The sequence below is a fragment of the Clytia hemisphaerica genome, unplaced genomic scaffold, assembly GCF_902728285.1.
Source record: "Clytia hemisphaerica strain Z4C2 unplaced genomic scaffold, Clytia hemisphaerica genome assembly, whole genome shotgun sequence".
NCBI classification, from domain to species: domain Eukaryota; kingdom Metazoa; phylum Cnidaria; class Hydrozoa; order Leptothecata; family Clytiidae; genus Clytia; species Clytia hemisphaerica.
This window is the reverse complement of record NW_027103551.1, coordinates 1,103,946-1,119,135: the sequence shown is the minus strand read 5'-3', so window position 1 is coordinate 1,119,135 and position 15,190 is coordinate 1,103,946. Positions and strand designations below refer to the sequence as shown.

At 33.3% G+C, this 15,190-nt stretch overlaps 2 protein-coding genes across 2 annotated transcripts; both read left to right on the top strand.

Moving 5' to 3' along the window:
- The first annotated feature begins 5,721 nt into the window (after positions 1-5,721).
- LOC136800177 (bcl-2 homologous antagonist/killer-like) lies at positions 5,722-10,812 on the top strand. Its single transcript, XM_067056791.1, has 2 exons — positions 5,722-10,141; positions 10,435-10,812. Exons 1-2 carry the CDS (start codon positions 9,548-9,550, stop codon positions 10,603-10,605), a joined length of 765 nt encoding a protein of 254 aa, XP_066912892.1. The 5' UTR covers positions 5,722-9,547; the 3' UTR covers positions 10,606-10,812.
- Positions 10,813-11,537: 725 nt separating this feature from the next.
- On the top strand, positions 11,538-13,155 carry LOC136800176 (bcl-2 homologous antagonist/killer-like). The gene is made up of 2 exons (XM_067056790.1): positions 11,538-12,208; positions 12,812-13,155. Exons 1-2 carry the CDS (start codon positions 11,579-11,581, stop codon positions 12,914-12,916), a joined length of 735 nt encoding a protein of 244 aa, XP_066912891.1. The 5' UTR covers positions 11,538-11,578; the 3' UTR covers positions 12,917-13,155.
- The last annotated feature ends 2,035 nt before the right edge of the window (positions 13,156-15,190 follow it).

Sequence of the window (15,190 nt, the reverse complement as noted above, 5' to 3'; positions counted from 1 at the left end):
AAGGTGGCACTGTGCTGCTGCTGAAATTGGTATTTTGCGCATATTCTTTGCTTTCAATTTTGATTTCTTGTGGCTGGGATATTGGCATGACACTTCAGGTTTCCATCCTAATCCAAATTTTAATCGGTGCTTTGGGCATATTAGCGCCTCATCTGGGATTGTAAATTGAAGACGATGCATGATAAGCCATTGTTCACTGGTGTTTGGGCAGTGAAAGATTGTTTCATCTGAGAATCCCAATGATGAAAGATGGGTGGTAGGATCCTGACGACACTCACCAAAGTTTATAGGAAGAGAATTACTATCATTAGATCCAAACCAAGTCAAACCACATTCTTCATTTAATCTCTCACCAACGAAGCAACTCAACTTTTTTTTCTTAGATTGTGCCATCAACAGGGTGACCCAAAAAAAGTGAATTCTGACTTCAAGAAAAACCTAGAGAAGTACTAAACCAAATTTTAAAATAATATATGCTGAAATTAATTTTACCTTTCCTATTTACACTTTTTTGGGGTCACCCAGTAGAATTTTATATCATTTTTAGAATACTGTAGTTTAAAACATATTTTATCAAAATTATGATCTAAAACCATTACAGCCACTTTTATATTTCAAATGATCAAAAAAATTTTGATAGTGCTTCTTCAAACTTTTTCTTCAAATGAGCCTTCATAGAAGTAACATTATATATTTAAAAAATGAGAAAAATAAATAAAAAATCCTCATATTTTGAAGGAAATTTTGAAATAAAACTTTGATATTGGTTGAAAAATGTTTGGATCCATCATGTACAGTGGTCTCAAAAATTTTTTTTTTGACTTTACCTGAAAGTAATCCATAAGTTCTTCATGTGTGCAAAATTTCAGCTCAATTGGATAAATATTGAAGGAGTTATAGCAACTTTAATTCTGGTCTGTAAATTACCGGTCAGTAAAATAGACTTTTACAAAATTGGGCATAACTTTCGAACCGCTGGTGCTAGAACGCTGAAATTTTCTGGATGTGATCAGCTCAAGGTTCCTCACATATGTGCCAAATTTCATCAAAATCTGAGGACCCCCCTAATTCCACTTTATATGGAGGCCTTCTGAATCTTAGGTGCATCTGCTCTTAAGTCCGGTGTAGAGATTGTCCGGTGGTAAAAAAAATTCTCATTTTACACCGGACTTTCGCGTGTCCGGTGTTCGTTAAGTCCGGTGCGTCAGCAGGGTCCTGATGTGCCTGACTGTAGAAGATCTTTCAAATTCAGTATGTGAATAGATCTATTTTTCCTTTTTTTCGCAAAAGTTCTAGGAATGAAAATAAAGAGATCATAATAATAATTGAATACTATCCATTGACAGATAGATGACCTGCGGCACTATTGTAAAGCTAGAATCGCTTCGCGTACTCTCGCTTGAGAAAATGATTGACAGATTGAAGTTTTTCACCCGCGCAGGAGTTCGCGGAGCGTTTTCGGCTCAATCCTCGGACCGCGCTAAAAATGGTAGACTGAGCTGTGATAGATCATTTCGATGGAAGTTGTTGGAATGTTTACAAGGCTCTTGACAGAAAATCGTTTGTTTTATTGTCAATGATGACAGTGCAGTTATTAATTTTGTTAGATCTGACAAATTGATGTTTGTAAGTGCACTTTATAGTTTTGATTCCCATTGAAGAATCATATTCTGGTTTTCATGTTATTAGATGCTGTTTTAGAGCTTTAGGTCTACACTGTTATATAAAACCCCCGGGGGGGTACTTAGGGTTGGTGAATGAGGGGTATGTGCGGACGGGACCTCCGAAAACCGACCCTTAGAGAGACCAAATTTTAGTGAAAAAGTGACCCTTTAGAGAGACTTTTTCGAAAAATTTTCTCTGATTTTCAAAAATTCCTACCCTTAGCCTTAGTGAGACTTTTTTGTAATTTTTTCTCTCAAAATCAAATTCTTTTTCTAAAAATCTGGATTTTTCCCACCCTTAGAGGGACTACTTTGAAATTTCCTGATTTTTGTAACCCTTAGAGAGACTTTGAAAGGTGAAAAACCCGACCCTTACCGTCCGCACATACCCAGCACCTATTTTTGCCTAAGTACCCCCCCCCCCCCGGTATAAACCCAGACAGTTTCTCAACACAAGTACAAGTGTTTCAACCGGTATTCCAGCGAAGCCATATTTTGGTTTGTACAGAAATTTCGCCCGCTCAAATCAAAACAATAAAATGGTCAAACTCACTAAAGCAAAACATTGCCGCCACGGCATTTCCCTGGATAAAAATTCTGGTCACGTGACCATCCGTGATTTTAGACCAATGAAAACACTTCATTTCCCCGGATTAAAGTTGTGTCTACACTAACACGCGGGAACTAGCTAGAAAAGGAGAGAAAAAACTGGGGTCAAATTAAATTTTTCTCCCTTCTTGCGGCATGTAAAGATAATAGACTTACTTTAAGAGCCCATTTATTTAAGAGGGGTGTCATATCATAAATAAATTATGTAAGTAAGTGATATTTTAAGTAATAAGTTCATTAACAATTTTATTTTGAAGTTTGTTTTTAAAAACAAAACCCCCGTGCTAGATGATAATTTCATTTTCTTAACTTATGTATGGACCCATTTGGAAGTATTTGTAATACAGATCATTTGGCAGTGTAGTTGCAGCCTATACAAGAATTGGAATCTAAAGACTTAAGTCGTAACTCCTTGCCAGTGACCTCCCAGAGAAATTTTTAGACGGCAGACACTGACTTTAGGTTGGTTTGGAAATCGTTTTACTTTGAAATGTAATCTTCACTTTAGATGAATACTTTTATTTATTTGGATTCATGAAAGATTCAAGGTTTGTTTACTTTTTATTTCAAATTATTTCATTGATTTATTGAGCTGCAATAGCTGATTTAAAAACGAAGATTTTTGATAGTTATCAGCGTGAGCTTGGCCGCCATTTTGAATTTCAATTTTTTTTCTCCTGTACTCGGCAATTTAGAGGTTGTTCGTATACGCGATTTGGCTTACGCGTAACACTTGTGTCAATCAAACAACTTCCAATAAAAATTGCAATCGAACCAATCAAACTTGGTTGAATAATACACCTTTCCCGTAATTCACACTTCTCAGAAATGGCTCGGGAAAATGTGCGCTCCACCGTTGTGTATAAATTGTTTGGGAGGTAAAAAACAAATGCCTTTTTGCTGCCTGTGAAGGGTTAGAGAAAGTGGGTTTTTCAGCTTATAACTTTTGATAGCGACCTTCTTTCTTGGGCCAAAAATTTTCAGGGTGGTATAATATCATGAAAAGTTTGAATATACTAAAATTTGAGGGGATTTTTTGATGGACAGAACTTAAGAAAAGCTCAAAAAACCAATTTTCTCCAAGGAAACACAGGCAAAAACAGGTTTGTTTACCTCAAGAGACCAAACAACAGTGGAGAGTATCAAAATGGTGCACGCGCATTAGTTTTGCAAATTGTGGGAAAAGTGTATTGCGATTCGATTGTTGAACGTAATCGAATCTCAATCGAACGGCCGATTGGATTCCTGGGTAAAATTCAATTGCGTTTGAGTAAGGTTTTAGATTGGCTCAATTGATAGTTGTCTATGTTCGATTGGTTCGATTGATTGTCAATTATATTCGATTGATCTTCAATTTCGTTCAATTGCAATGTGATTAAATAAAATTGGATCACTCCGTTAGAGCATTTAAGCGTGGGCGGCTAATTGAATTGCAATTATTTGATTGTGTTCAATTGCCTTCAATTGATTCGGCGTTCAATTTATTCGATTGACACCGTTTGAAATAAAAACAAAAACGACACATTGATATTAATGCATTAATCAACCGTTCGAGTACTTTGATTGTTAATTTCGCTTAGCGAAAGTATTACAATAGCCTTTCGCGGCGGTGTCATCGGAAAAAAAATTAGAAAACGAAAGTGCTTGATACGGTGGACGAACTCACTAAATTTAATTTACAAATTACACGCTCATATAACCACGGACGATTTTCGTGGGTTTTCTTTGGATTACGTCATATATCTTTCTGTCTTTAGCTCCACAGTTTTGATTTTTTCTTTATTCTCTTATAAGCATATACTTTATAAGAATCAAATCAATAACTCTTGATAGACGGTAATATACCTTTCGGTAATTAGTTCTTACAAAGTAAACAAAGTATTGCGCACAATATGACCATATTTATTTTTCTTACAAGCATATACTTTATAAGAATCAAATCAATAACTCTTGATAGACGGTGATATACCTTTCGGTAATTAGTTCTTACAAAGTAAACAAAGTATGGCGCACAATATGAGCATATTTATTTTTCTTATAAGCATATACTTTATAAGAATCAAATCAATAACTCTTGATAGACGGTGATATACCTTTCGGTAATTAGTTCTTACAAAGTAAACAAGGGATGGCGCACAATATGAGCATATTTATTTTTCTTATAAGCATATACTTTATAAGAATCAAATCAATAACTCTTGATAGACGGTGATATACCTTTCGGTAATTAGTTCTTACAAAGTAAACAAGGGATGGCGCACAATATGAGCATATTTATTTTTCTTATAAGCATATACTTTATAAGAATCAAATCAATAACTCTTTATAGACGGTAATATACCTTTCGGTAATTAGTTCTTACAAAGTAAACAAGGGATGGCGCACAATATGAGCTTACTTATTTTTCTTATAAGCATTTACTTTATAAGAATCAAATCAATAACTCTTGATAGACGGTGATATAGTTTTCGGTAATTAGTTGTTCCAAAGTAAACAAGGAACGGAGGCACAATATGAGCTCATTTATTTTTCTTATAAGCATTTACTTTATAAGAATCAAATCAATATTTCTTGATAGACGGTAATACACCTTTCGGTAATTAGTTCTTACAAAGTAAACAAGGGATGGCGCACAATATGAGCTGACTTATTTTTCTTATAAGCATATACTTTATAAGAATTAAATCAATAACTCTTGATAGACGGTAATATACCTTTCGGTAATTAGTTCTTACAAAGTAAACAAGGGATGGCGCACAATATGAGCTTACTTATTTTTCTTATAAGCATTTACTTTATAAGAATCAAATCAATAACTCTCGATAGACGGTGATATACCTTTCGGTAATTAGATTTTACAAAGTAATCGAGGGACGGCGCACATTCATTATGAGCATATTTATTATTCTTATAAGCATTTACTTTATAAGAATCAAATCAATAACTCTTGATAGAAGGTAATATACCTTTCGGTAATTAGCTCTTACAAAATAAACAAGAGATGACGCACAATATGAGCATATTCATTTTTCTTATATAAGCATTTGCTTTATAAGAATCCAATAAATAACTTTTGATAGACGGTGATATTACCTTTGTTTATTAGTTCTTAAAAATTAAACAACAGTTGTTCTTAAATTGGTCTCTTTTTTAGCGATTTTAAGCCTCGTTGTTCTTGTAAAATTGTTTCATCAAGGCTCGATGTAAAGTAGATTTCAAATTGGCTTCAATCTCTACTTCTTGTTTTTCCTATGTAGTTTAAATTCTAGGCGAAATTTTCGACTTTAAGTCGTCTTGTTATTAATTACTTTCGATAACTTCGATAACCAATTACTATCTATATATTAAGAAAAACCAAAAACATTGACCTAAATGCTAAAACCAAAGCACAAAAAGATATTTCCCTGCAATTTTGTGTGCTTTCGCCCGGGACGGTATAAAGCTGATACGTCTCCAAAATCACCGTCCGCTTTGCTGGATGACGGTAAAACCACCAAAATACTGTCATCTGTTTAGGTGAGCAAAGGCGATATAGAGCCGTACATCAACTATCGACTTTGTTTTGTATCATTTCACTTACCGTAGCCCTCGATATCTTCTGATACGTAAACTCGGTAATAATAGGAACGTTGGAATCGCTGATTGAAACTAACTTTCTTTGCTTAGTTATTAGTTGAGGAGTCCATCAGTGTTTCTGACCTTCCTATCTATCCTATTATTCCTATCTTTAAAGAAGGATGTCGAAATTAGAAGAGCGATGTTGACATTAGACCAACTGACAGTACTAGACAAAGTTGCCACATCGTTGACCGTTTCTGCCACAATGTTGTAGAAAGCATACTAGAAGGGAAGGATCTAGAATTGGATCACCAATCCAACCCTGTGGCTCTCGCACAATTTTACAGCTCAAAGAAGAAAATGGAAAGAATGGAAAAAAGAATGAGAATTTAAAAAAATCAGACTAATTATTCATCTTACGCGGCAATATCATTGGTCGAAATACAAAAAAGATTTTCTGATGGGGAAACTGTACTTACGAAAGACCCGTCTGAGTAGAAGAGACCACTTTTGTCTTTATTGCAGATTTCGATATAAACATTGCATGGCGGAATATTTCTTTCAATGTGTATTATGTATCAACAATGTATGCTTTAAGCATTGTATCAGTTAGAGAAACCATTTTTGATACTGTCATTCTATCAGTCAGTAAACTTGTATTTCTTACTATTTTCCATCGAAAACAACCTAAAACATCACTACTTCCCAAAGCCGGAGACCAAAACAAATTATCTTCCATGATATGGGCACCCTTTTGGATCTATTGTAAGATAAAGGCGGTGGTGGTAGCGTCAAAACACCCAATATGATCAGTCAACAGAAGACGAGTTAGTTGAGTTAGTTGCTGCAGGAATAACTTCATTCACTCCACTGTAGCAAAAACGCAAATGGCATTTCATGTTTATAAGAATAATGGTTTGGGAGAACCCGACGATCTATTATGTTACAAATTATTCCAGCCAGTAAAATGGTATAATTATCTTGTACCTAGGTAATAGCTGTGTAGTAAAAGAAAAATTGCTGTTATCATTCAAAAACTTTTCGGGAAACACTGCATTTTTTTATTTTCGCCTAACGACTACAGTATATCTTATGTGCTTAATTCTATTTGACTTTGAATGTTTCATTGAAGATGAAGAAGGAGAAAGATAACAAAATGTGCTGGTTATTTTGTTTTAATAGGTTTGTTCTATCATTGTTTCTATTTCTATTTCTATTCTTTACCGTCAACTGCTCTAACTTGGGACCATTGGTCGAAACATGGTTGATATCTGGTCTGTATTTTCACTTACTGTTAAATCTCTTTGACAACAAATTTGTTTTAATAACTCCAAATTTATCAATCAATCATACTTCTTCGTTCCTCTTAGATTGCACAGACACTTGTGTGCTTCACTACAGATTTTTTTCATATTTCGATTTAAAAGCCTACTACTCGGTGCAAAAGAGAAATCGTGTATTTTTTAATACGCCGTTCATTAACTCAAATCAAATGACTTTGGAAGTGCGGTGAAATGGTGGCTGAATTGCCGTCCCATGTTTTGTCAGATAGTCTCAAGTTAGAGCAGTAAGTTGACGGTAATTAGCATAAACTTATTATAAAGTTATTCTCGCAAATGTAACATAAATAATAAAATGAAAACATTTAAAGTGCTCTAGCTTCATAATAAATAATAAATAATAAAAATTGTTTGCTTTATCGTCTATGCAAAAAAATAGTTAAAAAAAGACAAAAGTAATTTTTTTATGAGTACGGTTATGATTTTTTTATTGTAGCCGGGTACAGGAACTCACCCAATGTTCCTAACTGTGTATTGTTGGAATAGGAAAGAGAGAGGTAAGTCTAAGCTATCCTAATTGTCAGTTGTCAGGAGGTGTTAAGAGAACATGAGAGAATATGAGAGCCTATATGTATCAGAAACGAAGAACACAGTTTTCCCAAGCCGATTGGATTAGGGTTATTTCCTTCATCATGTAGTCTACTATACAGTGACCATCAATTGGGGTTACTTTCGAAAGTAAGGGATAACTTTCATCACTTGCAAACCACAACATTTTCTGGTCCTCAGTTTATGAAATTCAAAAGTCATGACATAACTTATTTAAATCGTAAACAAGAACAGTCTGCTGTTTGGAAGTGATGAAACCTTACCCCAGACTTATGAAAGTAAGTGAAGGAAAAATTTAGTTCAATATAGTATATTAATCACCTGACATTTTCTTGAAAAATGAACTCTCCTATGTTTTCTTCTTCGTCATGTTTTCATGTATACATCTTTATTAGCAAGTGGAGGATTACCCTATTGATTTAGGAAGACTAGGCAGTAAACCAGAGCATAAAATATTTAAAACTGGACTGTGGAATTGTGTTTTGCGGGTGTTGGGCGCTTAGGCTTAGCCTGAACTTTAGACAACAGACAAAATCCAAAATCAGCCATTTCGCAGGAAAGCAAAACTAATTATTGATGGTTGCCTTTGTTTTGATTTAATTTCTCTGTTCTGCATATTAGAAATTGATTTAGAAATTAGATTTAAAATTTGCAATGAAATGCTTCAGATTGGAAAACCCCACCTTGTCACTAGAGGTCAATAATTTCTCTGAAAACTTGAGCTCTGGAACCCAAGGTGGAAGGTCTTGGGGCCTCCCACTGCAATGTACTTGACGCGGTTTCACAAAATTCCTTAAGCCTTCCAGATGTTGAAGACTTTCCCTACCTTCAGAGCTTTAGCATGTCAGACTATGTCAGAAGAAAATTTCTACATTGAGTGACAGATAAATGAAGAATCGAAAAATTCCCCTCTGAATTTTGTCCCCTAGGAATCAGTATCATTTTTTAAATTTTTAAGTTTATATTATTTACCCTGGTACCATGAAGGTAATAAAGATATAGATGGAGAGAAAACTATCTAAATGGTCGTTGAAATCTTTTATAAATCTATTCAAAGCGGCTTTTCTTTGATGTACCATCATTGGAAGCAAAAAACATCAATTTATAACTTTATAAGAACAGAATGAGACTGTTTGATTGATTTTGAAAAACTTAATTTTGCCGAGAATCCTTGTTAAAATGCGATTCGAAATAGTTTCAACTGATGTAAGACTAAAAGAGTATATTAATTTCATAAGGACACATTTTTGGGCTGGCATTTTGTTAACATTGAGAGTTGCATCACATTATCATTGAGAGTTTCTTATCTTAAAATCTTCACGTCTAAGTGGGCAGCGGTTTTCATACTTTGACAAAATGATCGATACAAGGTTCCTAATCGTAACACGTAATTCTTTTTTAAATCTATCGATGGCTTTATGGGCAGCTTCCCCTAGAAGTTTGGAGTATTGTGCTTATTATGTGAAGTTTTTTTCAATTTTTCATGACAAGGCTATTATATTTCAATATACTTGTTAAAAATGTAATGTCTTTTCATTCATCTTAAATATTCCCACGAGTATACCCAAAATTAATCATCTTTTTCCCAAAGCAACCAAACAGCTGTTTGCTTCCGATGATAAATCAGAATAGAACAATAGGCATTGACTCTCCATCTATCTTTACTACCTCCATGCTGGTACCAAGGCCCATTTATGCAAAACTCAATGTTGACAGGACAACAACTGTTGTTGTTTGGATGCTGTAAAGTAACCCCAAGGAAATTGGTTTGCTCAACCCTAGGATGAAGTAAATAAAGTAGTTATGCTATAAATATTTTAGAATAAAATGGAATGGATGAACACAGTTGTTTCACTTGTACACAATGATGAAAATAGATCTGAAAATGATGTGGAAGAAGTCATCCAGGAAGCTGAAGAAATACTTCGATGTTGCATTTTTAAACTATTAGAAAAAGTAATTCACCAAGAAGTTGATAATGGACAGTTTGATTTTTCTTCGTTACCAGAACATATCACTAAAGAGCTTAAAGCCATCAGAGAGTATTTGATTAAATGTAAAAACTCTGATGACAGTAGTTATGTACACCATCAAATCATTGCAGTTATGGACTCACAACTTGATTGTACTTTGAAAAGACATCATCAGACATTTCATAAACTAACAGCTTCCTTGGACCTATCAAGTGAGTTTAATTTTGCATATGAATCTTTTGTCAGAATTGCCAAGAGATTTATTGATGGTGAAATTACTTGGTTTCGTGTTGTTTCTTTACTTTGTTTTGGTGCAGAATTGTCAGTAGCTGTTATAAAGAAAGGTGGACCTGGTGTTCAAGGTTTCATCAAACGTATAGTGCATTATGTTACAGAGTTTCTATTGAAAGAAGAAGTTGCCGATTGGATATCAACTCATGGAGGATGGGTAGGTTTTGATAAACACTATATAATGATCTCAGGAAGCATTTTTGTGAATGACAAATAATAACTTTAAAATATCCTAAAAATTGCATTAATTTTCACGGTTTTTTCATTCTGGAATTTTTGCGGGTTTTAATTTTTGCGGCTTTGCCCTTTTTTGGACAAATTTCTTTCATTTTCTTAGGGATTTTTCAATGAGAATTTAAAAATTAGACGAATCAAAAGTGGATTCTTTAAATGCTTTTCTCCTCATTTATATTTTAGAAATTCATATTATTTCAATTTCATTTTTATTAGATGACGATGGTAAATTTCTTTGATTCTGTGGACTGTCCACATCGTCACGATCATTTGTTTGATTTGATTTTCATCACTGAAACTACCTCTTTCGAAAAATGGGTGAAGAGGATTGCTTTTGGAACCGTCCTTCTAGGTATAGGATATACCATCAGTAAAAGATTGTCATGATTTAACTTATCATAATTTTGGAAAGGATCTTGAAATCAAACCCTGTTCTACTTATAATAGGAAACTTAACGTCATTTTGCACGAGCTCTGTTTTGTAGATTATTTTTATATATTTTACATTTAGTTCTTTTTACATTACCCCTACACTCTCTTTTTATATTATTTATTGCATCTTTACATATACATCTTGTTATTGTTTTTAAATAATTGAATTAGCCTTTTAAATAAAACGAACACTTAGAAATTAGATGAATTTTTTGCATCAAGAAAATATAATACAATTTTAGGTAGACGCAAATGCAAGCAAACATCTTCTGATGATGACTTATTTTTCTTTTAGCTTTTTAATTTTGTTCTTTTTTGTGTAATTTTAATTTTATTTTTTTACCAGTAGTGTAGTGGCTTGATCAAAACTTGGGAGGCAATTTAAAAATTAGTAATCTTGTACCCCTTTAAATGGAAAAGTGTTAAAATAAGAGTTAGCATGCAATAAATGAACATAAGAATGGAATATTTTCCTTGTTTTTACTAAAGAACTGCTATTGGATCTAGTTTGATAAAAAAGGAAACAGTTGCCAAAATTAATGATCTAATGATTTTTTAAGGCCCTTTATCATTTTATTAACCTCTGAAAAAGGCTGTTTTGATATGACAATTACCATAATCATCATTAAATTCCATACATGGATATTCATCTTGCTCCAAATTATTTATAAAAGCATTCAAGTAACAATAGGCTTCTTAAACTTTTTTTATCGTCTTTGTATTATATTGTTATTATGTATTTTATAAAATATATACCATCTTTCAGAGTCTTCTTTTTTCTGCCTCACCTTGTAGCTTACCACCAGATTGACCTCGGTTTTTAATTTTCTGTTGGACGCTTACTTTTTGATTTTACTATCATCCAGCAATAATTCTTTTTTGATTTTAGCAAAAGAAAAAAAAAAGGAAATACTTGTAAAAAAGCAACATGGCAGCTGCTGCACCAGATCCCAATGATGATCCCAACGAATTTTTCAAAAGACGTCCACCATACGATAAAGATGTCTCTTTTGACCAGACCAATCTTGAAGAGGATCAAAAGCAAGTCGCTGAAGAATCAGAGAAGATTTTCAAAACATTTTTATATACTCGATTATTAAGTGATATTGAGCGTGACTCTGAGGACGGTGAAATGTGTGTTGGGGAGATCACCACTCCGGTCATTCATCAGATTCGTGATGAGAAAACTAATATGGAGGAGAAATTTAATCAAGATGAACAAGATAAAAAAATTCTTGAACTGGGACAAATGTTGGCTGCCGTTGGTGATAACTATAATAAAAAATACGATTTTCAATCCATAGTTGGTAACTTGAATATAGAACATGAAGAATTTGCTTATACTAGTTTTACAAACGTTGCTCGAAAATTGGTTGTAGGTGGCCTCAACTGGGGCCGTATTCTGGCTTTGTTTTTATTTGGTTATGAAATCGCCCTTAGTTTTCTTCGAAAAGGTCACTCAGGTGTTTATGGTTTGTTAAAGAGAATTTTGAAATACATGGTTAAATTCTTGTTCAAAGAAGGAATTGTGAATTGGATCATTGAACAGGGAGGATGGGTATGTTTTTTTAATCAATCTAATCAAACAAAAAACTAAACTTAGTTTAGCAATTGTATATTTATTTTGTTTTAAAAGACCTTTGTGAGCATTCTTTTATAAGTATTGGAGATACCTCGAAAAGGTCAAAGACTTTGAATCTAAAGTCGCCTCCGAGCTCTTTCAAAATGTTCAAACTGTCTTCAGGTATGATGAGAATTTTTTCGCCTGGAATCTTCTTTGAAGCTAGCGTTTACATTCATGAGGATGTTTACTTATCTAGTGGTTTGTACTATTCATGATATGCACGTCATTGCAATGTCTTCTGACATTACATCACGGAACCAACAGCTGATTGGTTGCAAGTGACGTAAAACCAGTCAATACGTCACTTTCAACCAATCAGCTGTTGGGTCCTTGGAAGACATTGCAATGGTGCATATTGTGAATAAGACATTTTATTGTCATATCGAGCAAACGATTTGTTTTGACAACTGCAATATTTGCAAGTCCAGCATTCTTTACACAAGCATATAATTTTAGTTTCAAGTATTTTGAAATGTTTATGTCTTGCTTGACATTGCACAATTAGTTTTTACTGAAGTTTTTTCCTTTATTATTTAGATAAAATTCAAGTTGCAAGAAAATCGAGAGTCGGTAAACTATGCACTTATGATACTTGCCTCTCTGTTAGCTGGATATGGTGCTTACAGACTTTACAATCGATGAAAACTGGAGAATACCATACATATGTGTGTGTGTCTTATATGACATCTCTTTGATTTCCTGTCCAACAACATGTTTGAATGGAAAGACATACAGGCTGGATTCCGTGATCCCTGTTCGCACACTCCATCTGTGAAATGATGATGGATCTTGAAATAGCCCAAAGCATTTTTTAAACAATTTTTTAAAGTCTTTTTGTTCATTTTGCATTTTTAATAAAATGAATGCAAAACGTAAGATTATGGACCACGTGTTTTCTTTCTCTTCTTTCTTATCTTTGCATTTTTCTTTAAATTTCTTTTATGGTTTCAGGGAATGTTGTTTTCAAGTCGGCGATGCAAATCTTTAAAATGTTCTTAACTTGTTCTTAATATTTTAGCCATCGAAGCCTTATGTTCTTATATAGTTTGTTCTTATAAAAGACGGGTATTTAATTTTCAAATAAAGTACATGAAATCTGGTGTCTTTTGGTCTTTTGACTATTTTCTTTGTCTTTTTTGATTCGTAATTGATAGTCGATCTATCAATTGCGATTTTTTGTTCACCAATTTCATAAAGATTTTGCATGTTATTGAGAAACTTGCTTCTGAAGATACCATACCGTCTCATTTGACGTCCTAAATTATACATAGTATTTAAAATAAGATGATGAAATTATGCTATTTTCTTATATCTTTTGTTGTGTTTTAGATATTATATCCATTAGGTCCCATTTTTTATTAAAAGATGGGTCAATTTTTAGAAATGCAGGACGTCTAAAGAATGAATATTTTGAATTCAGACGGACTGCAAAATTGATGTTAGGAATTGCATGTTTGAATTGGTATTTTTTCTGAACACTTTCCCAGCAAAATTGCTTTTATAATTAGGGACGAATTGAATCAGTACAGTAGAGCAATTTGATCAACACTTCGATACTTTTAACGCCTTTATTACCATGCTTCGAATTGTTTAGAAGGATGAACAAGACAACAGAGCTCTTTTAGTAATTTATATATTATATTATGATAAAAATTAATGTATTGTCGTCAAATATGAAATATTTATGATTTTTTTGACATGAAGAATAGATTTAATATTGCCATTTTAAAAATTAGTCTGGTGACTCTAAATTAAAGCTACTTACATTGTTAAGCTTTTCCATCTTTACATTTGAAGTTGCAAGAAGTCTTTGAACTTTCTCTATTTTGTTTGATTATATAAGTAGGGTCTGCATATTCTTTTCCTTACTTTAGAGGTGTTACTGTCCTTGACTTTTTACCTTTATGTGAGTAGCTGAGTATTCGCATTTGATGGAAATTGTCGTTTTTGCCTGTTTTGTTGATTCACGATTGCTGCGTATACTTTTTATTTATTTTAGAGTGACTAAAAAACATTTACACCTGATAACAAACTATGATTGAATCATCTGAGAGTACTTGCGAATAAAGAATTCATTGCAGAATGATTGCATCCAAGGAATTCAAGAGCAAAGAAGATATATTACAGTGGGTTTATACTTCACTTCTTTTTCCTGAAACGTTCGTTTTGTGACGTAACAGAATCGTAGTTGACCTCTAGTCTGTTATCTTTCATCGAATTTATATTTAATTATTGAGGCCAGCATTAACGACGTCAATGATGATTTTTGTGGTTTACCATTGAAGTCTTACATTATTGCCAATAATTTTACGAGACGATCTATTAATTATAGCTCTCCTTTTAACAATTACTTAAATGATAAGGATGGATGTGCAAAGGCAGTATTAGTGTGATTAATTTCTTGAAATCTCTTTTGTATTTCAGTGATGCAATTGATTGCTCTTGGAAAATAAAGTGGAAATCCTGGCCATTTCTGTTCGGTGGTATCTGCAAAATAGTAACTACCCTGGATTGGTTGTCCCGTGGCGTGATTTTGATTAAAGGTATGTACAATTTCTTTCAAACAGATAATACCATCCTGGACAAATAATTTCGATTATTTCTTTTTCTGATAATGACTGCTGTCTGTTTCCGATCAGGAACTGAATTATCTAAATAGATGTGCTGTGTGCGTATTTCCGTCATTTTTCGAATTTATTGCTTTATTTTAGTCCTCCTTAAATGGGGTTATTGACGATCGGAGAGACTGAGCGAATCAAATCTTAAGAAGCAGAGAATGTTGAGGATTTATTAATGCAAAGATTTTGTTTAAATTGTTACAAGATTTGTGTAATGTGTGCTTGATGAACAGTATAGTACTTACTGTACATGTTTTTTATATAAGGAACACGTTTATAAGGAACTTGAGACTGAAAA